The 23,614-nt window shown below is 41.6% G+C and overlaps 1 protein-coding gene and 2 long non-coding RNA genes across 3 annotated transcripts in view; 2 read left to right on the top strand and 1 right to left on the bottom strand.

Moving 5' to 3' along the window:
* The window catches only part of LOC105887297, a 55,879-nt gene extending 37,013 nt beyond the window's left edge, over positions 1-18,866 (bottom strand). The window contains exon 1 of the long non-coding RNA XR_001161431.1: positions 18,808-18,866. This is a non-coding gene — a long non-coding RNA (uncharacterized LOC105887297). The remainder of the gene's footprint in view (positions 1-18,807) is intronic.
* Positions 16,387-17,205, top strand: LOC111726410. The gene is made up of 2 exons (XR_002774186.1): positions 16,387-16,444; positions 16,946-17,205. It is a non-coding gene; the product is annotated as an uncharacterized LOC111726410 (long non-coding RNA).
* A 1,549-nt stretch (positions 18,867-20,415) lies between the features above and the next one.
* Positions 20,416-23,614, top strand: part of ZEB2 (zinc finger E-box binding homeobox 2) — a 130,001-nt gene continuing 126,802 nt past the window's right edge. Inside the window, exons 1-2 of the mRNA XM_003793003.3 lie at positions 20,416-20,839; positions 23,336-23,477. Coding sequence (XP_003793051.1) covers positions 23,405-23,477 — 73 coding nt within the window. The 5' untranslated portion in view covers positions 20,416-20,839; positions 23,336-23,404. The remainder of the gene's footprint in view (positions 20,840-23,335; positions 23,478-23,614) is intronic.

The following is a 23,614-nucleotide window of genomic DNA, read 5'->3' as shown; positions in this document are numbered from 1 at the left end:
AGATTTGGGGGACCATTAAGGTACTGGATTCAGGGTGTATCTGAAAGTACGTCTGGAAAGCAAGTGACTTGAGAGAAAAGTTTGGATGAAAATATGTTTGATTTCCAATTTTTTCAGCTTTCTCTGTCTTTTTTTCTTTAAATAAACCATCAAGTACCTGTGCTTGGAAACAATTTAAAAGATAAAAATTTAAACAATTTAAAAGATAAAAATACACAGTCACCCAAACACGGACAGTTATAAAAACAGAGCAAAATCCTTAATGTCGATGTAATACTTTTGCTATTTGTATTCCCAGTGTCTAAAGAGTGTGCAGACCAAAATGTCAAGCACATTTCAGAAACAAATTGCTTCTGTTTTTTAATATGTGTTTGTAAAGTGCCTGTTTGCCTGAAGCTGAGCAATTTCATAGGACATGGGACTTCCAGGGCTAAAACCAGTAAAGTTCAAGGTGAGCAAAAGCCAAGTTGATCACCCGAAGTGCTTGTCAATAAAAAACTAAAACTACAGTATAATCTCAAAATGCACAGCAAATCAACACAAGTAGATTGAATTAATTTTAAAGTAATATCATTCAAAAACTTACGTGCAAAAGAATATATAACTTAAATTATAGATTAATCATTCATTAATTCTCCCTGCCATCCTTTATTTATATCAACTTCCTTGACTCAAACAAATCTTAAAGGAAATTTTCAGGTATATTTTCTAATCAGAAGGTTCCAGGGCTCAGCTCCCATACCTCAGTGGTTAGGGTGCCAGCCACACGCATGAGGCTGGTGGGTTCAAACCTGGCTGGGGTCTGCTAAACAACGAAAATGATAATTTAAAAAAAAATAGCCAGGTGTTGTGGTGGGCACCTGTAGTCTCAGCTACTTGGGAGGCTGAGGCAAGAGAATGACTTAAGCCCAAGAGTTTGAGGTTGCTGTGAGCTATGACACCACAGCACTCTTCTGAGGGTGACATAGTGAGACTCTGTCTCAAAAAAAAAAAAAAAAAAAGAAGGTCACAGGGTCAACCTAAGAACTTACTTCAAGCCCATTGATCCTCAGTCATTTGGAGAGTTTTGAAAACAAAATATATTTTTAATGTAAAATCAGTGTTTTTTTAACTAAGTCAAATCAAATTTATATTCATCTGGAATATTGGTCGGAAAAAGGAAATAAAAAGATAATATGAACCATGGCCTTAATTCAACCTAAATAAATGATCCTGGTCTTTATTACAATTGAGCTTAGCATTTTCTTCTTGCTAAGAAGTCTTATTAAATGAGACTAATATAATAAAAGTAAGAAAATTTTTATATTTATCCCCCTTAATCACTCCCTACTTACTTCTTCATTTCTTGAAGAAAAATTACAATGAACAGTTGTTTCTTTCTAAATTCACAATAGGCAATTTTTTTTCTCATTTGATTTCTTTCCAATTTCCAGGGTCATCTGCTGTAAATATTTTATTATCAAAATATTTTTATATAATTAAGAAATAGTGGTAAGGTAGGATTACTTTGTCCAAAGATCCACAGGCATATAGAAAAGGCTGAAAATGACCAAATAAGCCCATTGAGTAAAACATAAAGTAAAAATGAGTTTAAGAGACAGCTGGACATGTTTATGTAGGCAAAAGGAGTTGGAAGACAGGCTGACAACACGAAGAGGTGCGTTTGCAGTGAACTTGAAGGAGACAGGCCATTGGGCCAACCGTCCCTTTTCTGTCCAGGAATTCCTTATGTTCCCATTAGTGTCTCACATCTGGACAGCTGCATTATTAAAATTTGGACCAAAACTTGAGTCAACAAGCGAGTATGGGGTCTCAATTTCTCCATTTCATCCTTCCTTTACATGTTAAACACACACACACACAGTTTTGTTCGGGGAGGTATTTCATGTCCAGATGTCAGATTTTTGTGACTCGTGGTCAGGAGTGAGGAAAGGGCTTTGTGAACAAGCTTGTTCTGATCACGTCCACCTCAGAATGATACAAGCGCATGTTCCCGGCACCTCACTTCCATAAGTACGACATTCTCAACTGGCCTTTGAACGGCCCCCTTCAGTACCGAGGCAGGCCTCAAATTTCCACAGGCAAGTTTCTTTGTAAGAGAAAATGTTTTAAGGGTTAGAGGAAAAGGGCAGTTCTCTTCGTTCCTTTATCTTTTCTAATCTTTTAAAATATGCCATTAGGAGAGATTTTGGAGAGGATTGGTTAGAAGCCAGAAGTCTCACTGACCCTTTCAGTGGTCATGATTTCACATTTCTTGCCCCAGGAACTGGCTGGGCTTTTGAACGCTTTCACATTTTAGCCGATGTGATGTGAGCACAGCCTGCATGTGAACATACATGCCTCACACCTGTCTTAGCAGTTTGTGATCAACAGGCACTCGGATCTCCTCCTCTTGTTTGTCCTAAATCAATATCCCCTTCTATTGGTGCCATTTCCTTTTACTCAGATCAGTGAAGGACCAGAGAAGTGAAGTAACTTGACCAAAACCATTTGCCCAAGGGACAAGTTAAAACCTGGGCTGCCTGGCCCCGTCTATTTTTGAAATACACCTGGGGACATAGGTATAAGAATAAATTTACATTCAAGCTGAAAATAAAGTTCCACATTTTATGTGACTTTCTTTTTTTTTTTTTTTTTTTGAGACAGAATCTCACTCAGTCACCCTGGGGTAAAATGCCATGGTGTCATAGCTCACAGCAACCTTAGACTCGTGTACTCAAGTGATCTTCTTGCCTCAGCCTCCAGAGTAGCTGGGACTACAGGCATTTGCCATTATGCTCACCTAGTTTTTCTATTTTCAGTAGAGACAGGGTCTCATTCTTGCTCAGGCTGGTCTTGAACTTCTGAGCTCAAACAATAGACCAGCCTCAGCCTCCCAGAGTGCTAGGATTACAGATGTGAGCCATTCTGCCTGGCCTTTATGTGATTTTTTAAAAATAAAGTTGAGCAAAAACATAAACAATGACCTTGCATCTATTGGATCCATTTTTTTTTTTTTTTTTTTTTTGAGACGGAGCCTCAAGCTGTCCCCCTGGGTAGAGTGCCATGGCATCACAGCTCACAGCAACCTCCAACTTCTGGGCTCAAGCGAGTCTCCTGCCTCAGCCTCCCAAGTAGCTGGGACCACAGGCGCCCGCCACAATGCCTGGCCATTTTTTGGTTGCAGCCGTCATTGTTGTTTGGCGGGCCCGGGCTGGGGATTTGAACCCGCCACCTTAGGTGTAATGTGGCTGGCGCCTTAGCCGATTGAGCCACAGGCGCCGAGCCATATTGGATCCATTTCTAAAGATCCCAATCCATTGCATGGTAACACCATATTAAATGTATGCCATTTAGTTATTTCAAGTAAATAAAGATATTTTTTATAAAAAATTAATAGAGTCACTAATTAAAGAAGACTTTCGAGTTCATCACATTTTTTATTTTGGTTAAGAAAAATGTACATTAGAGTCAATAAGTAAATCAAAATATTGAAGTTATTTGTTTGAATAGTAGAACCTGTGTAAGTTGACCACCCCTGGAACTGTATCAAACTGGTCCACATATGGAGGTGGACCTAGGAACTAGGAACTAGGCCCACTGTACTGATACATACATACAGTTGCTGGTCCAGTCTATGAAAATTAGGTCAACTTAAGGAGGTGATCAACTATAGAGGTCCTACTGTATTTATTTTAATTTCAAGCATCATACCTTCTGCAGCAAAAACCAAGTCTCACCTCTATACTAGTGAGCTGACAATTACTAAAAATAATATTTTCCCAACAAAAGTCAAATCCACATTCAAAAGCTATTAATAGCTCTTGTGCCAACAGAAGCCTCATTCAATATTTGGGCATAACAGATAGTACTGAAATACAAACAAACAGATGACATAGAGAAGGGGCAAAGGTGGCAGGAAGAGGCGTTAAGGAGGGAGAAGGACTAGTGCACCAAGCCTGGGGAGGACCCAGGGACCCTAAAGCCGCCCTGCAGGAGCATCCCCCAGGCCCCAGGCCCTTCGGATGTCCTCATCATATCTGCTGCGGCACCCATTCTGCACTCTGGCTCCCTCCTGGAACAAGTACCCTGGCGGGGGCCCTAGTCTGAGGTTGTTCCCCTGACAATCTGTCTAGTCCTTGCCAATCTCCTATCAGAAGTCAGTGCCTGTTCATGAGACCCAGCAGCTGAGCGGGGTCCTATCACAACTGAGGCAGAATCTGAAACAAGTAAGAGACACCTCCTCATACTGACAACAAGGGCTTCTAAGCATCAGAATTAACCCTTGAGTACTGAGCCTCTTGAGAGTTTTGTTCACCAAAGCCCTTTAGCTACTATCATTGGAACACTGGCCTCTCCCCTCTAGCTCCTCCCCCCACCCATCTCTCTTCCAGCCTAGTCTGAGGTCCCAACACGCCTTTAGCCCAAGCCTGGAAGGATTATAACACGTCACAGGTGATTTAAACTGATTTCAGTGGTGGTTGATGGATTCCAAGGACCTGACCTTCTGTGCATTAGGAAGATCAACTCTCGCCTTCACTTTATTCTGCAGCTATCATCTGACTAGATGGGCCTGCCTCCTATACTCCCAACAACATTCATCACACACAGTCTGTCTTCCCTGCTGGCCTGCAAGGAACAAGTCTGACTCCATCACTGTTTTGTCCTTATTTCCAGCAAGGATCCCAGCATATAGTAGAGAATTAACAAGCACTTGCTGGATGAATAGATATATGATACGTATGTGTAATTGTCAAGTATTTCGTTAGCTTGGGAAATAAAGTACCCCATCTCATATTTGAATTTAGTGATTGGCTGATAATATTGATAATACTGATGCATTAACCAGTACATTTACATTAATTTTAATATATTTATTCATGGAATCATAATTTGGAAAACTGCTTAACAAAGTCCTGGGGATAGGAAAAATAAAGATTATAAGTATCTTTGCATTCATTTGTTGCTTTAAAGTACATGAAGGATTTTTTTATTATTATTATATCATAATTCTTTGTATTCCTGGCCAGTCAAAAGTAAGTTAAAGCACAATTGTATTAAATAATATGTTGTTACCTACCATTTTAACCTCTACGAAATGTTTCTCCATTCAAAAGAGTGTTTGCTAAACTTGCTCTATAAAATTCTGAGTAAAGAGAAGTCGAAAATAGCCTTTTACTAGAAGTAGCAGTTCAGTCAACAAGAGAACTACAAAAAAATGTACATTTTTCTTGCGATCCACACTTATTGGAAACAATTCTAGAAAAATTACATGTGACCTGTGCAGATAGCCTCATTATGTTTACTTAAAACTAATAATTTTATAACTTTATCACAAAAGGAGCAATTAAATGGTTAGAGTCTATCAGATCCCTATTGCCCCCACTCTCTTATCCCACATCAACCTGGTACTATCTTCCAATTTCACTATCAAATTGCCCTCTTGAACAACTCTAGTCATGATTTGATGTCTTTGTGTACCAAGGAAAAGTAACAAACCAGTTATGAAGAAGAAAGGGAAAAACAGAAACAATTCCTTCAGGTTTCCCTCCTAAAATCCAGGCTTCTTTGCAAATATGTATTCATACAGGATTTCTCTGCGTAAAAACTGTATCAGTACTAAACCAAGTCACAGGGCTCTGAGTTCAATTTTTACTTACACAGCAGCCACAGTGACTCTGAGCCAGTCTATTCAAAATCCTGTTTCCTCACCTCCCACATAAGAATAATATTTGCCCTTTATCAGTTTCACAAAGATGCTTCCATATCTGAAATATACTTGGGACTCCAAAATGGGTTTAATTATTACTCCATCAAAATCTTAATCTTCTCCATTGCCAAGCTGGACATCATAATATCTAAACCTTGAACATTGCCAGGTGCAATGGCTCACACCTGTAATCCTAGAACTCTGGGAGGCCTATGCAGGTAGAGCTCAGGAGTTCCAGAGCAGCCTGAGCAAGAGTGAGACCCTGTCTCTACTAAAAAAAAGAACTAGCATGGTGTGATTGGGCATGCCTATATACTCCTAGCTATTTGGAAGGCTGAGGCAATAGAATTAATTGCTCAAGCCCAAGAGTTTGAGGTTGTTGTAAGCTGTGGTGCCATGGACTCTACACAGAGCCACAGAGTGAGACTCTGTCTCAGAAAAACAACAACAACAAAACCTTGAAAGTTTACTGTAAGGATCAAGCGAGATCAGGCATGTGAAAAAGCTTTGAAGTTTGAAAATGTTTAATAACATGTAAAACATATTTTTATTTTAATGCCTTTGCAAATGTGTATCTAATGCAGATTATTTAAGATTATTTAAAAACACAATGAGACTTTTCCAATGTTTGAGTTTCCTATCACACTTAAGTGAGAGAATGCTATAGCCTTCCCGTAACTAAATGCACTGTCAGCAGAACATGCATGCACATGGAGTTCCTAGTTCAGTGATGAAAATTAGTTTGGACCCTGACATTCCTACTCAATTCAAAGTATTTTTAAGTGTCCAATATGTCCTAGAGACTTGCTAAGAGTTGAGCCTATAAAGTTGAAATGAGACTGTCCCTAGTCTCAGAGAGGCCCCATTCTGGTTAAAAGAAGGCACACAAAAGAAGGATTGCTGTGCACAGCGTCAAGTCCTCCAGGGCACAAAGCCAGCCTGGACTTCCAGGAGAAGATGACATGTGAGCAGAGTTAAGGAATGAGCAAGACTCAACCCATGAAGGGAGTAGGAAAGAGAATTCTGGGCAGAGTAAGAGGCACAGGCAAAGGCCCCGACATTGGGGAAAAAATACTTTCTTCAGGGGCAGATATAAGAAGTGGTATGTGCCATTTGAAGAGTGGTGGAAAAGGAGGTGAAGGTATGAAAACGTTGCGTTTCATGACCTTTTGCTAAAGAACCTATGGTTTGTTCAGTGGACACTATGCTTCTCCCGCTGCGGCACTCAATCCCCGGGGACAAGTATGATTAACATGGCTCAGCTTCTTGGTTTCTCCAATTTACTCAACACTGTAGGAGAGAGCCAAAACTGAAGCACTACTAATTCAAAACAATGTAAGTATTAAAATACCTTTCCTTAGGGTCACCTAGACAGAAAAGTTTGAAAAGCACAGCAGCTGTAGAACAGGGAACCAGGGATGGTTTTACAGTCATCCGTGACAGCATCAGATAGACGCTTTACATCACTCACTTATTCTCTCCGGTGATGGTGTGAGGGTGGAAAGACTGCAAACGGAAGGGCCAGTCAGGATGGGGGCACAGTCTTCCCGGGCAGACACGATGAGTCGCTGACACAGGATAAGGATGTGAGTGTGAGGACAGCGATGCTTTGAGGAGCAGGCGGAGAGGTCAGATCACTAGCGGAGTGGAGCCCCTAAATACAGAAGTTAAGGAAAAGACAGGAGACACACGTAAGGGCACCGTCTGGGCTTGGAAGACTCGATGGACAGGGCTGCCATTGGAAAACTTGGGAGTACATGGGAGAGAGTGAAAAGTTAGAAGATTCACCTTAGAACATATAGATTTGTACATTCTATGGAACTCCAAGTGAAGAGGCTGCAAATCCATCCTCATTGTCTTCCCTGATTCTTCCTGTGAAAAAATCTCAAGCGCTCGTAAGATAATTAGAATTGAAGAGGCGTTTTGCTTTATTTCCTCTCCACCTTTCAGTGGCCGGCTCCAGAGTTCATACAGACTTTGCCCCTTCATCGTTTTCCGCCCTGTCCGTGCACATCTAGGGCAGAGCAGTAACTCCTTGGGTGTGGTTTTCTTAAAGAAGCTCTTTGATCCACGGGGTTCTATGTAGTTTCTTGGTTTGCTCACCTTTCTCCATAGCAACACCACGTGTCAATGACAATATAGACGGCTCATAAATAAGTAACTTAGAAGAATTCAGCATTTTATCACCCGTCAATCCCATAGCCTCCTGCGTCTCTATTTTTGAACTTTGTTTCACCTTTAACCATTTTTTTTTTATCAATTGCAATCCTATTCTCCTGATATCCGAGTTGTAATAAAACAGATACTGATCTCAGGTGAGGAATAAGCAACAGAACCAGATGAACTCACAAGACAAAAATCTTACATCTCTAGTCTCCTGTTTTCATGCAAATGTCCCCCATAATTAAATCAGGAAAAAAAATTAGCAAAAACATATCAGCCAAATGGTTTCAAAATTTCAAACGAAGCTGTAAATATGGTTCTTTTTGGAAGATCAGGTTCTAACTAGAGTAGGAGAAAGGGTAGCATTTGTTCTGATGAAGCAGTTTTTAAATTCTTGTCAGTGATTTGAAGAGAGATAACTGATGCATGTTGAAGAAGCCTGCAAGATTTTTAAATAGTTCGGACGCTATGGGGAGCATTTTTTTTTTTTCTTAAAGCAATGTACTCAGAAGTGTTGGCAAGATTTTATTTGAATGTAGCAGTGCTTATGTGAAGAAGTTATTTTGAATTACCCTAGTATAAATATGTATGACATTATTTGTATTGAAAATTTCCTTTGCCAGTGAGTGAATGAGGGAGTGTTATATCTCTATTACTTTGTAAATGATTTAGGTATTTCATTTTGGAAATAAAATATCATACCCATATCTCAAAAGTAATATCAGAATTCTCTTTGTGCCCACAGGTGATTTTTGCACCTATATTAATGCCTTTTATTTGCCATGTAGTACGAACAGTATGTGTTACCTTAAGTCTGGCCTTTTTATATAGCGTTTACACGTGCACACATTCATTCACTTATCAGAAATGTATTCAGTCCCTTTCCTGCATCAAGCACTTTGCCAGGCACTGGGCATACAGCAATAGTATCAAGCCATCCATCGTAACATATTTCAGGTAAACATTCTGTTTTCTCCAGGCAATTTTTTGTAGCACAGTGAGTATTTCAAATCCTTGGGGTCAAACCTCACTATTTAAAAGCTAAGCCTGTTGAATGCCCTGGACAAGCCTAGCCCTGAAAGTTAGTTTTCCCTCTGAATAGAGACCATTGAACTAAAAATGAGAAAGGGGAAAAGCCCCAAGAAATAGGGCCTGGAGCCCAGGGAAGTGAGAAGAGGGAGGGAGGGTGTTAGACAATTAGGACACAAACTTTTCCCCTTAACACCTGTGGACTACCAGATGCTGTTCTACTAGAAAAAGAAACTGCTGGCAGGAAAACCAGCCAGCCAGTTAGCTGTTGATTTACGTAAAGAAGGGAAAACGCAAGTCCCCATCTTCTCTGTTTTCCTTCCTTAGCTATTGTGTGCGGTTGAAGGGGAGAAGATCATTTATCCTAAATTATTACTTTACAGGTGTCGTCAGAAGCAAACCACACCTTTACTGGTTTGCTTCATTCTCTCCTTACGATTTCTTTCCTTCTTATTCTATGTTAATACTCTATTTACTTAAAAATATACATGTTCAGAGTCATTTAAAGAGTAAGACAAATACATAGATGCAATTCGGCATCTGCCTGTTCAATTCTTTTTTAGGCTATGCATAAAAGTGACAGAGAAAGGGGGTTATAAAATAGTCTGTGTTGGACTGTAATCAGGAATGTAACTTGGTAAAAAGGAGGGTGTGTCTAAGTATCAATGGTCCCTGTCTGCTACCCTCTGTTTTATGCTTTTGTATTTCTTTATTTATTTCAGATTAATATGCGGGTACAGATGATTAGGTTACATTGTTTGTGAGGTAAAGTTCAAGTCCTGTCTGCTACTCTCATTCCTATTTCAAGTTGTAAGTTTAAAGTGCAAGGTCATATTCAGAGTTTATATCCCTCAAGAGCTTCTCATTGGATGACAGATTATAAATATTATAAGTATTAGGCACTGTTCCAGGGGGTTGTGAAAGACATATCAGGGATAGATCACCTTCTTTCACCTTGTTTTCTCAAATAAATCACTATTTGGAGATCCTAAATGAGGCAAAAGTTTCCTGTGAAGGTGCGTCCGTGTGTTGGTGCTCTGCCTCAGGGTCTTAGGAGCATACGAAGTCCACTGGGATTTCAAATGACATTCGTAAGCATGTTTCCCCTAACCCTGAACATTTCCCCCAGCTACGTGAGAATCTTCTTCGTGAGGAGCCTAACTTCAACACAGACCATTTTTACAGAATGACTACGACAAAACTATTAGGAATAGTTATTCAATATCTCACATGTACATTAAATGCTTATAGGTAATAATACAGCATAGGACTATGCTGATTTCTCCAAATTGAAGCTTCGAATACTTAGCAGATAGACAAATTAAGCTTTAAAAGATTGGGATTTTAATTGTTTTAAGAGGCCGAATATTTTCTGTGAACTCTCCGCTTTGTTCTTTCCCTTTTGTTTGGAAGGGTGCTAGCTGAGTGCCAAGAACAGCAGGTAAACCAGCTTCCCGCAACCCAGAAAAATGACGCCTTTGCCACAGGAGCCATGCTTATGGCTCCACAATGGCCAGGGAAAAACCGAATAGGAACAGATTTTTTTGCGTGTGCAGCAAAGTTAGTTCCAGAGAGCCAGAAAGAAGCCTGGTTTGCACTGTAGCAGAACCACTGGAACAATATGCTCCCTGTGTCCACAGCCCAGTCTTCCCCTGACACCCTCCTTTCTAGGGCATAGGGTAGAAAAGTCACAGACACAGTAGATCATGCCAGGGCCTGCTGACACAACCCTACTCCCAAATTTGCCGGCAGGAAAGTGAGGCAATATGTGTACTATGTACATAGTCTTGCTGTTTTAAAGCAGATAATCCCAGCGCTAAACTGGGGAGTGGAAAAAAAGATAATGCAGGCAAACTTCCTCAGTGGTATTCCATCCCTTCTCTCCTTCCCAAGTCCTTTAAGTTTCTGAGGTTTTGGTGAGATTAAGGAAAGGGTTCGAACAGTATTTAGAACCTCTTCTTCTCACCTTGGGTAAATAGGGTCTTTGATACTTCTTGACCACACTAAGCTTACTCCAAGAGTGACCTTTTTTGTACCAGGTCAGATAGAGGGAATTTGCTGAGAGAATTTTTTCCTTACAATTGCAAAGGGAAGTGTGAAATTGCAGCTTAATTGCAATGTGTATAACCATAAGCACTCCACTTTTTCTACTATGAGCTTATTACTTTCCCAACTTTCTTATCAGTAAAAGTGAATTCTGTATAATACAGAAATAAGTTAAATAATTCCTTAAAAAATCATGATATTATTCAAGCAATTAAAAAAATATTTAAAATAATAATACAAGCACCTAAAAGACATGTTACACCCAGTTCAGTCTTTCATAATTTAACTTCTTATATTTTTCAGGGAATTCAGAAGTAGGAATTGCTATCTATTGATACACCTATGCTGTGCCAGATATTTGGCATATGTAAGTCATGTTTTTTTTTCATTGCAATCAGCTTGAATCTAAATACTCTTTTGCTCATTTTAAAAACAAGGTTCACAGGGGTTAAATAACTTGTTCACCATATACAATTATTATTCAGAAAGCAGAAGGTCCGGTAATCCTTGCACTTTGGTAGGATGAGATGGGGGGGGGGCATTGTTTGAATTCAGGAGTTTGAGATTGGCCTAAGCAAGAGTGAGACCTCATCTCTACTAAAAATATAAGGAGGCTTGGTGGCTCATGCCTGTAATCCTAGCACTTGGGAGGCCGAGGCAGGTGGATTGCCTGAGCTCATGGGTTCCAGACCAGCCTGAGCCAGAGCAAGACCTCGTCTCTAAAAATAGCCAGGCATTGTGATGGGCACCTATAGTCCCAACTACTCAGGAGGCTGAGGCAAGAGGATCACATGAGACCAAGAGATTGAGGTTGCTATGAGCTATGGCACCACAGCATTCTATTGAGAACAACAAAGTAGGACTCTGTCTCAAAAAAAAAAAAAAAAGAAAGAAAGAAAGAAAGAAATGGAAGGAGGCCAGGCTCTGTGTCTTACATCTGTAATCCCAGCACTCTGGGAGAACAAGGCAGGTGGATTGCTTGAGCTCAGGAGTTCGACAATAGCCTGAGCAAGAGCCACGCCCTGTCTCTTAAAAAAAAAAAATCTAGCCAGGTATTGCGGTGGAAGCCTATAGTCCCAGCTGCTTGGGAGGCTGAGGTAAGAGGATGGCTTGAACCTAAGAGTTTGAAGTTGCTATGAACTGTGATACCATGGCACTCTGCCTGCCGAGGGTGACAAAGTGAGACTCTGTCTCAAACATAAATAAGTAAATATTTTTAAAATAAAATAAAATAAAAATAGAAGAAAAAGAAAACAAACTAGCTGGGGTTACGGTGGACACCTGTAGTCCCAGCTACTCAGGAGGCTGAGACAAGATCTCTTACACCCAAGAGTTTGAGGTTGCTGTGAGCTATGATGCCAGGACATTTATCCAGGGTGACAGAGTGAGACTCTGTCTCAAAAACAAACAAACAAAACAAAACAAAACAAAATAGAAAATAAGCTGCTCCCAAATTTCTCTCACCTAGATGCTCCACTATTCCACTGTGCGCACTATCCCTTACTCCCGCAAGTTAAATAAACCTAACTTTGAAAAGAAAGAAAGGAAGGAAGGAAAAGAAAAGAAATTCGAATCCAGTTTGTCTAATTCTAAAGCCTACGTATGTATTTTGCATCACTGAGGAAACTATAATGTAGTGTCAAAAACACTGATGTCCAATTTCCAGGCACCAAGTGCTTAAAGAAGTTATATAAGGAATAAAAACTCATCTCTGGTATCCCTGGATGATGATGTTTCCTTCATCACTCACTTGTCCTGTGCTTGGGCCCAAGGCTAAGGCTGGGGTGAACTAGCAAGAACTTCCCATGGGAGCTTTCCTGAGTGTGTGTGGCAGGGGGGGCTGGAGGAGAGACTGGACCAGGAAACACACTTTATCTATGAAACCAGAGGTACCAAAGCCAGAGAAGCTTCGGCTCGGGGACGTCAGCCAATGTTGTTAACTGGAAAAATGAGCCTACATATTAGGTGCAAAAGGCAAAATAAGCCATACACAGAAAAACAAGGAAGAACCACAGCATCCAGGAGGAGCGCAAGTGGGTCACAGAGCAGTGTGCAAAGTGGGTGGGCACAAGTGGCTCTAAAGGACAGCTGTTAAAAGTGAGAAGTTGGTGGATGTCACAGGAACATGGTGTTAGCTGTTGCAGGGGGAGGCAGAATCAAAGACCCACGACGAAGCCAACGCTGAAATTCTGGGGACAGTCATTGACTCTCCCTAGGCCACAATTTTCTCATCTAATAAAATGGAACCGATTGTGACCCCTCAGATCTGCCATCAGAATTAAATGATATGTGAAGAAATTCAGCACTGTGCCAAGTCTAAGGAAGCAGTGTTTTTCCTTAGCTGTGATTATTTTACAGTTGGGATTGCCATGGGGATGATGATAATTTTTGAGAGTAAGGTTTTCACATGTAAGTACCTAAAAGAACTCTGCAAAAAGAAAAAAATCACCCTTAGAATTAAAAGTAAAAAATTAGAAGTGAGGACAGTATGAAGTGTATAGTTTTGACCTTCCAACAGCGTAAGGAGTATTAAAGAAGACCTTGAAGAAGGCAGGAAGTGGTTTCCAGGTCACTAGACAATTGGTAGGTGCAAACCATTTCTGGTCCCATTCCCGGGGGATAAAAAGGTACAGGCCACTCCTGATACCCTATGCTGATGTCCAAATGAACTTTGGGGTTGTTCTGACCTGCAGGGACTATGAAATAAATCATTTGAGAAAAGAAATAATTAATGGACCCTTTAAGAACTACAGATGTAAGTATTTTGAGAAGTCAAAGCCATCAGTGTTAGTATTAGATATCACAATAGTTTTTCCCCCTAGCATTTGCATTGATTTCTCAGTTTCACATCAAAAAGAAAATCTGGCCTTGTGGATGCAAACCCCAGGATAACTGCAATTCCAAAATGGAATGCTCAGTTCATTATGAGCCGTCTTAAAGCAAATAGTACTATGACAGCCAAATTCCTAGTCTTCAAATTTGTGAGTTTGCCCTTTTTTCCACAAGTCTTACTCAAGACCACTTCTGAGCTTTTGCGAATTTAACCCTTAGATTCAAAGACAATAAGTAAGGAAAGAACATAGGAAACTTTGAGTTCATATGTTTGGACTAAATTCCTTCTCAAAAGAAGTCTAATGTTTATAATCAAATTGTGAGCCTATTGAATACGATGAATTAACTGTTAAACTAACAGAAAGGAAATACTGTATTTATTTTCACTTCTGCGGCTACACAGCCTTTGAATAGTTCTAAAGAATCATAAACCACCCATAAATCCTATGATGCTTTCCATTTTCTTTCTTCACTTAATGACATAGCACTCATTTTTCAATTAAAAAAAGTGAATGATATAAAAGATAAATAGTTGCTTTTAATAATCAAGATTAATATATGCTGTCTTTAGCTTATCTATATTTTCCATGTTATTTGTTCTACCTTTCATTATAAATAATGGTACAATATAGTGATGTTTCACATATTACTTTATTTAATTCTCAATAAAATCCTAAGGAATGGGCATTATTAGTGTACCCACATTAGAGATAAGGAAATAAGCTTGGAGTAGATTGCTTGTAGTCACACAGGTAGTAATCTGCAATAAATACTTGGAACCTCAACTAACACAGGAGTATAAAATATCAGGAATGTACTTGCTCCCTTATTTTTAAATAATTTGAATCAGTTCACATATTAAGTGACATATGAAAAAATCATCTTAAATACTCAGGCCTGACTGTCAGTTGCCTGGATTTTCTCTTTAAGACTTGTAAAATGTTATAACTCAAAATTTTAATGACCAAATTCCAATAAGAAAATATAGTGCTTAATTAGTGCCCATATCTCTGGATTTGGGGAGAAGAGTGACTTGATTTTACATAGGGTATTATCTTCCCTAATTAACAGTGGCTGTGGTACATGTTTGTATGTGATTGCGACATAAATGGTTTCAAATGAAGAAGTTGTATAGAGATCTAGAAAGAATATCGCAGCTCAATAAAGAAACTTTTACAAGTATAGAAGAGAAATTTTAAATTGAACTGTTACTTTGTTTCTTCTTCCTGACAGAATGATTTAAAAAAAAAAACACATTTAAAATCAAGCATTAGATATGCAAATATGTGTTCAGATCAGAGATACCAAAATTATTCAAATGATTAATTATTCATCATAAAATGTCAATTAATAATTATGAAGCAGAAAAAGCATCTTTCTAATGCATCTTTATTTTTCTTGGCCTAAAAAGGGCTTAATATACATGTTCAATTGACTTCTAACAAGTTCTAAAAATTTAACAAAGTAAACAAATTGTAAACAAGTGCATATTCTGCATTTTAATAAAAACAACAAATATGCCCAAAGTGAGGGAAAGAGTAAAGTAGTAGTAGTAATAATTACTATTATTATTATTATAAAACAGCCATTCACGACATATGCAGCCTCAGGCAGCAACCTAGCCAAGAAAACAACCCAACTACTCAAGTTGTGAATTTGCTTAGCAATATACAAAAAACATGATTTGACGTTTCTCTCTGAATTGATCAATCTTTGTTGATCGGGCGAGTGCTTTAGAATTTTTTTTTACAGTTTTCAAAGTCATTAAAAGAAAAAGCACAGTTTTTTCCTTAAAATTACACATTGTAATTTCTAAAGTCTGTTAAGCACTACTAGAATATCATTATAAATAAAATCTTTCACATTACCTTAATTCTAAAGAATTTCCTTATGCCAAGTATTAATTTTTTCCAAGAAGATCATATCTTTTTATAAACACTATCAGTTTGCGCTGATATAACACAGAAGAACAAACCATTATGAGCCCTGAAATACTGATTTACTTTATTATTATTATTTTACGTTTCACTGACACCTGGTGAACTTGTAGTCTCCGAGACCCAGAGAGTTATTTTAGTCAGGGTGTCCCTGCCCTCCTGCTGGTAGATTAATTACATATTAAACGTTGTGTTTTCAAAACGAAATGATAAATCTGGACACATACAGGAGGCACAAAAAGACTCACAGCGAGGGAGAAGAGCAGTGTTAAGAAAGAAAACAAGAAATTGCAAAAGGGAGATATCAAATAGAAACAAGGAGAATGTAGAAAATGCAACTGGGGAAGAATTTCAAGAAAATAAGGATAAAGGGCAGGGAGGGCTGCAAGGAGGGCCGAGGGAGGAAGGGAAGGAGGGCGATTTGGGGCTTTCAGTTCCCTGGCGAGGCTGCTGGAGTCCGCGCCCTGAACGCCCCTGCCTTCCAAGTTGAGGCGAAAGCCACCTCCTCCGGCCTGCGTCGCATCCAACTTACTCCAAGTTTTCTGGTGACTCCTACAGGGCCCCTTTCCGCCCCCCCTCCCCGTGAGATTGACAGTCGCGTGGAGAAGGCTTTTCCAGGCACAGCCTTTCTCATGGTAATCAGCCCCCAGCATCACCTCCCGGCCGGGCTGCTCCGGCTCCGAGCGCGGCTCGCGGACCCCGGGGACCGGAAACAGGGCGGCGGGCGGGGAGCAGGAGAGCGAGCCAGGTCAGCTGACCCGGCGGCGGGGCGGGGGTCGCGGGGCTCCCGGGCGGGCGGGAGGAGGCGGGCACCCCCACCCACGTGCTCCTCCGCCCGTGCGGCGGGGCCTCTCCTGGAGATCAAACGCAGGGACCCGAGCGGGCTGGGGGGACCGAGCGCGCGGAAAATTGGGGACAACAAGCAGACCTGTTTTGCATCAATAAATTAAGATGCTCATTTGGGTCCTGAAGTTTGCTGGTTCCTGTCAGTGGAGGCGTTGGCAAAAGCACTGAAGCCGAGATTCAGCCTGTACTTCAAATAAAATAAAATAAAATAAAATAAACCTCCTCAGCTGGCCGCCCTGCTGGGGCCAGGTGACTTGCGAGATTCCACAGCCTGCGGGCCTCGCAGCGGGGATGTTAGGGACGGTCTCAGGTTCTCTGGTCCTGTTTTGGTTTTGTTTGAAAGGGCTTCTCAGAGAGATGCTCCTGATTTTTTTTTTTAATAGACTTTCCCCTCCTATCCTAGGCTCAACTCCGAAAGGATTGGATTGCGAGTTTGCACGTGAGAAAACCGTTTGGCTTGGCTTGGACCCCTGCCGCCCCCACCCCCTCCACACACACCCAATCCTGGGGTCGCCTTTATCACCCTTTGCTTGCAACTCTAAAAGAAGTTGCCCACCTCCTGCGTCGAAATAATTCCTCTAGATGAAAGATCAATTCCATTTCAAAACGAGAATAGACTCCTTTTTTTATTTTCTCCACATGGTACAAAATAAACAATTTACTAAAAAAAAAAAAATCATTAGCTGTGGCCAAATTCGAATTCTTTCTACAGCCTGTGTGTTCAAGGGCAGAAACATTGTATCTTTTAGGGCATCTGGGCCGGCGAGCGGAGCTGGGGGCGGGGGCTGGGGGGAGCGGCTGTGAAAGTTTAGGAAATTGACAGACTGAGAGGTGAATGGGGGGACAAGTACCAGGACCTGGCTGGAGGGAATTGGAAAACAAAAGTGCATCTTTCTCACTCCCTGGGTGGAGGGAATCCTGAGGGAGGCAGTTTGTTTTACCCAAGGAAACCCTAAAGAATTATTTTTGCCCCTTCAATGTCGACTGCAATATTATTTCACATTTGCGTGTATCTGGTGTTTAATCCCCTTCGTCTGCGCTAATCTCAAAGTGATTATTAATGGGGAAGACAGACAGGGAAGGAGCGATTTATTTGCAGGACTTATTTTGCTGTGCGAAGAGCCGAAAGGCAGCGGCCCCCAGTCCTCTTTCGACTTTTCCCTGCGTCCTGCGTTCCTGCATCCCACGGATCCCACGATCCCCATTGTCCCCGACCTGGCCCTCAGACTGAAGCAGTGCTCTGAACAAATTTATACTACAGCTTCCTTCGATTCCATCGCCTCTGTGGTGGTGATAACTCTCTGTGTCAAACGCCTGGGGAGGGGCGTGCCAGGTAGAGGAGGGGGGCAACTAGCTTCGGCTCGACCCTTGGCGGAGACCCTTCCTATACCACCATCCAAACTTCCACTTTGACAGTGGCTTTTGTACCCCAAATCACATACTTGCAGGTAGGAACTCCCAGAGCTAAGTGTTAGGGATTGCCTCCTGCCACGTGAACGACTACTGAGCCCAGAGGAATCAGACCATTAGGTATTCTTAATAGAAATACTTGAGTCTTTTTTTTTTTTAAGTTAGATCCTAAGTAACGAGGCATTCCTTATACTTAATAAAGACAAGTGTTTTGTTAGCTCTTGGACTGGGTCCTTCTACCTGAGGTTATGCTTGTAAGTGTCTGTCTGGGCTGTAAGTCTCCAGTGGCTACCTGGAAGCCTGGAGGAGGGGGTTTGCCTGAAGTACCTCCAGGCTTTAGACTTCTTCCTGGAGAATGGGAGTGGGGCGACTAAAAAGCAAACTTTTAAAGAAAGCTGGACTCCAAATTTTTTAATTAGAAAAAAAGAAAAAGAGGGATGAGGAAGACAAAAGAGGACGTGAACAGTGGTGCTAAATCTCAGAGGAAGAACTTGATAAGTCATATGTATATTTAGTATACATATATACTAGTAAAAGAAGTGTAAAATATAAAATTGAGACTGTGGCTAGCCCATGTTAGAATTCTTTGATTTTCATATCAATAGGTGTTAGACTAAAGAAGATTCTGAATGTTCTACAGCTACTTCATCTATGATGGGAGTGGAAGGGAGAGATTAATTTACCCAGCTCTTTTCATCATAATAAATACTTAAATTAGGAAAGACATGAGTCTGTAATCAACTGTGAAAATCTACTTTCTTATATCCCAGAACAAGATCTAGCTATGGTCATGCTGGGTGGCTATTAAGTCCCCCCCCCCAAAAAATTAAATGTACAAAATACAAAGAGAAGTACCTCTGGGAGTGTAGATGTGGTAACTCATGTGGTGGCTTTTCCCTCCTTTGAGTGCAATTGCCAGTGAGTCTTGCATTGAAAGTCTTGCTTTAGGCACAGATTCAAAGCACAGTTCAAAACAGTTTATCTTAATATAAGTAAAAGTCTAGTGTTGGATCCTGGTATTATTTGTTGTAGATTTCATCAAACTGGAAATAAGGACTGGTAACATATTTAACAATATTAAAGCAGAAACCCTGGTGTGAGGCAGCTCCTTGGTCCTCTTCACACCTCCACCTTTACCTTTCCAAGGGAGCCGAAAGGCTGTGGGACTGTAAGTTTATTTGTGCTCTTGGTTCTCAAGCACTTTCACTCAAAATAAATAAATAAATAATAAAAGGAAGGAAAAAGAAAGAAAAAAAGGAAAAGGAAAAAGCCTTACAGTTCTTTAAGAATTGAGCCTGAGCCATCCGAAGCTAAGAGATTTCTTCCTTTCCCGATAAATGCCTGTGTTCAGCATCCTCAAATTTGGCTGTCTTTATTTACTTCTATATTAGTTCCAATTATGTGCAGTGTAAACTAGCTTTTTGATTAACAAAACAGCAGAGCATTGGTTAAGAACACTTAAACTTCAAAAAAATTCCCCTGGGAAGTGGGCTCTGAATTGGTTAATAATGTGCAGTACTTGCTAAATTGCTGACTTCCAGATGTGGAAAATATCTTTCTTGTTTAGGACCTATGTAACCTGATTGGATTACGACAGAAGCGTCACGTTGGAAGCTTTTGAGTGATTATTTAATTAACCATACAGTAGAAAGCTGTATTCTCCAGGAAATCCCTTCCATATTTGCATAACCAATCCCTTCAGAGCAAAGGTGGAGCCTTTTCTTTTTAATTTTACTTTAATTGCAATATCAAAAAATATATACTCCAAAACTTAGACCTCATGCCGTTTAATATCATGCTCTTCCTTCCCTGCTAAGTTTCTCTATGGCCTTCCTCCTTTTTCTTCCTGCCTCCCTATACACACTCCCTCACTTTGTACTGAGGTCTCCCTTAGATGTAGAGAGATTCAGAGATCGGTCAAGCAAGCGCTCTATGCTAATTTACTTAGAGACCCTTGATTAAAATGCCAAACTACTTTTTAATATTGGGATCCAATCCAGAAATTCATCATCACACACACACACACCCCAACACACACGCCCAAGATGCAGCTCGCATGCAGCAGCATTTTTTTTTTTCTGGCTCTAGCGTCTAAAAAGGAAAAAAATAAAATAAAATAAAGTGCAAAGAATTTAGTTCCAGAAGACTTGCTGAGTTATCCACACAACTTGATGTGCATCTCAAATCTGGTCATTAGAGATATCTGTATAAGAAGAGGCGATCTGGATTGAGGACCTGGGATCTTTCCCTTTAACTTTCGCCCCTTGGAGTTCTCCAGTTCTGTGAATGGTGTGCACCGTTTTCCGCCCTGTACTCTGTAGGATTTAGTGATGAGGATAATGATGCCAAAGGCTTGACGGGGAGGGGGGGGCGTGGAGAAGGGAGGGAGGAAGGGAGCCGAAAGGGAGGGAGAGAGGAAGGGAGGGAGGTGGAATTTCATTTCTTCCACTAAAGCGTTTGCGGAGACTTCAAGGTATAATCTATCCCAGATCCTTTCCCAGAGAGAAACTTGGCGATCACGTTTTCACATGATGCTCACGCTCAGGGCGCTTCAATTATCCCTCCCCACAAAGATAGGTGGCGCGTGTTTCAGGGTCTCTCCTCTCTCTCCTACAGAAAAGAAAAAGAAAAAAATGTCATTAGAAGAGGCGTAACACGTCAGTCCGTCCCCAGGTTTGTGTTTCCTGGAGTGGCCGAAAGAGATCAGTTCTAACCTGCTCCGCAGGAATAACGGTCCTGCCTCCCGACACTCTTGGCGAGGTTTTTGTACAGTTTGCTCCGGGAGCCGTTTCTTCGCTTCCACCTTTTTTCTCCCCCACACTTCGCGGCTTCTTCATGCTTTTTCTTCTCACCATTTCTGGCCAAAACTACAAACAAGACTTCGCAGGTAGGTTTTTTTCTTTCCTTTTCTCTCTTTTTATCCCTTTTTGGTACGCTCGTTCCCCATCCTCCTTTTCTAATTTTCTCATGTTGAGTGGGGATGTGAGTCTGAAGTGAGAAAGGGTGTTCGTGGGTAGGAATTTCAGGTAGGTTTCGCTCCTTTATGGCAAGCTTTTCCCCAGAGTAGCTTCTTCGCTTTCTCTCACAGTCTCGCTCTCTCTCTTTTTCTCTTCTTTTTTCTCCCCAAAATAATTTGCACTGTACCTGTCCAGGTAACCAAAGGTGCCTCTTGCTACCCATCCTAGGAAAAGTTTTATTGAGAACTATATGGCTGGAATAGAAACTCAACAGGGGCAGAGCTCCTGCTCTATTTTCGCATCTAGTTCCAATTCATTATATTCAACAATTAGAACTTGGGAAATACCTGTTAATATTTACAAAACTTGGTCAATACAGACCTACCGAATTCGGGGGCAAATCTTTCTCTTTGATATGGCAGCCCATCCTCTCCCACCGGAGAAGGCTGTTTTCTAAGCAGAAAGTTGCTTGTTTTTGTCTGCTTAGCGAGTTTCATTTCTTTATTTCATTCTTTGTGTGTGTATGTGTGTGAAGTAACACCTCACTTCTGCGATTATAAATAAAGAAGTGAAAGTCCTCATGGAACTTGAGTCGTTTACCAAGTGGAGGGGGGGTCACTACAGATGGGAAGAAGACTGCTGTCAGGATATCAGGGTTTTAAATTAGGAAAACTTTTGAAATTGTATTTTAAATGGCTAAGTAATATAGACATGGGTTTAATAAGACACACACACACACACACACACACACCACTCCATACTTTGCCACTGTTAAGTAGAGAGAGAGATAGCAAGAGTTTCCAGGAGCAGTGATGAGCCCTGCTAACATCAGTGTGTTTATCTCCCACCTACTTATATATTTTACATGCTCTCCCTGTAATGATGAGGGTAAGATTACTAATTCCAGAGTTAGGAATAACAGGCAAAGATAAAGTTTACAGCACAAATGCCCTGTCTCTCCCTCACACACACATGCTCATAAAACTAGCAACTCACTTTATTAAACATGTATTTATATGCAATCGTGTGTAAGGCTCAGCATGAATACAGACAGGCCAGTTGTTTCATCCCAGGCATTTGTGTGGCCATTTATTTAGTTCAGGATTTTCCTCCAACAATTTCAGATCAATAGGACAGGCAAGAAAAGATAAAAATATGTCAAACAAATTAAAAGTCTCCTACTATGTATGCCTAGGTAAATTTAAGGTGCTTTCTAAAATATTCACTTCTCCTTCCCCCCCACCCCCCTCAGCAAATGTGTGGAAACTGATACTTACTTTCCAGGTTTTCTGCAAAGCTTCTAGCACAGGAGACAATAGGTGCGGGGCGTGGGGACCGAGTGTGCCTGGCAGGGAAAGGGTTAATGGCCCTTGTGTTACAGTTTGCATCTGTTACATCTTTTATAGCCCCCTGTTTAAACTAATCCTCGAGGCACAGCATCTTCCCAACCTCCACCGAGTTTCAGGATTCTCCTCCTCTCCTGCCTGCCTCCGAGGTTCCCCTACTCCAAGTTTTGACAGTTTCAGCTGAAAAAAAAAATGCAGCGCCTCTCTCAATTTTTAGGTACAAAAGTTTTCGAAGCCAGAAAGGATAGGATCATTTAGTAGAGCTTAAAAGTATTGCCGTAGCGGTTAGACTTTCTCTTTCCTTTCTTGAGGGGAAAAAATATTTCTACTGGAACTATTTAAGGGAACCAGTGTGGGGGAGCATGTGTGTGAGTGAGGTGGGGGGAAATACTAAATAAATATTGTCGAAGTGGTGGGGGGTGGGGAGGGAAGGGACAGTGTCCAAAGAGGCTTATAATTATATTTCTTATTGCGGCGTAAAACGGGAAATCTTAATTTGGGGGCGGGGGTGGGGGAAGGAAGAGACAGTGGCTCGATAAACTCCGAAAGGGGAGGGGAGGGGGCACGGGCGAGTGGGCTTCCTATAATTACTATTATCAATTTGCCCGAGTGTGCTTCATCCAGGAGCTGTTTCGCGTTGTTTGTTTGTTTGTTTCCTCTGGGAAATGGGGTGGGGGTGAGAAAAGATGAGAGTGAAAGAAAGCCTCGCCTCACCCCAAGTTCCCGAGCCGGGCTGAGGACTTTTCGGAGGACAGGGTCCGCCTAGCCCTGAGTCAAGCAGCCTTACTGTACCGCCGTGTGCATTCCCTCATACGGTCAGGAGTTATGACTCATTTTGAAGATGTAATTCTTGTCTCTGATCCCCTCGCGGGTGAAACACACCAAACAGTAACAAACACAAAGCGCCTCGGGGCCAAGGCTGGGGGCAGGGGGCGGGGAGGGGGCCGCCGAAGTTTCGCTTTGGCGTTGGGGGGCGCGGATGGGTGCTCGCCGGGTCCCTGGCCCGGCTCCCCAGGGCGGCCCGCGCGCGTTTCAATGGGCGCGGGCGATGCCCACATTGTCGCTGTGTTTGGTTGCTAGATCGAGCCTGCGTGCTGCCGAAGCAGGGCGCCGAGTCCATGCGAACTGCCATCTGATCCGCTCTTATCAATGAAGCAGCCGATCATGGCGGATGGCCCCCGGTGCAAGAGGCGCAAACAAGCCAATCCCAGGAGGAAAAACGGTAAGAAGCGGCCCGAACCAAACTTTTCCGGGCCACTCCGCGGCTCGAGACCCAGGGAGAAGGAGGGGAAAGGGAAAAGGAACCGAGGTGGCGGCGGTGGCGGCGCCGGGTCTCGCGGGCGAGCCTCCCTCCGCGGC

Source organism: Otolemur garnettii, unplaced genomic scaffold, assembly GCF_000181295.1.
Source record: "Otolemur garnettii isolate 467f Iridium unplaced genomic scaffold, OtoGar3 scaffold00064, whole genome shotgun sequence".
Classification (NCBI taxonomy): domain Eukaryota; kingdom Metazoa; phylum Chordata; class Mammalia; order Primates; family Galagidae; genus Otolemur; species Otolemur garnettii.
Note: the sequence above shows the minus strand (reverse complement) of the source record. Positions and strands in the feature narration are given on the sequence as shown.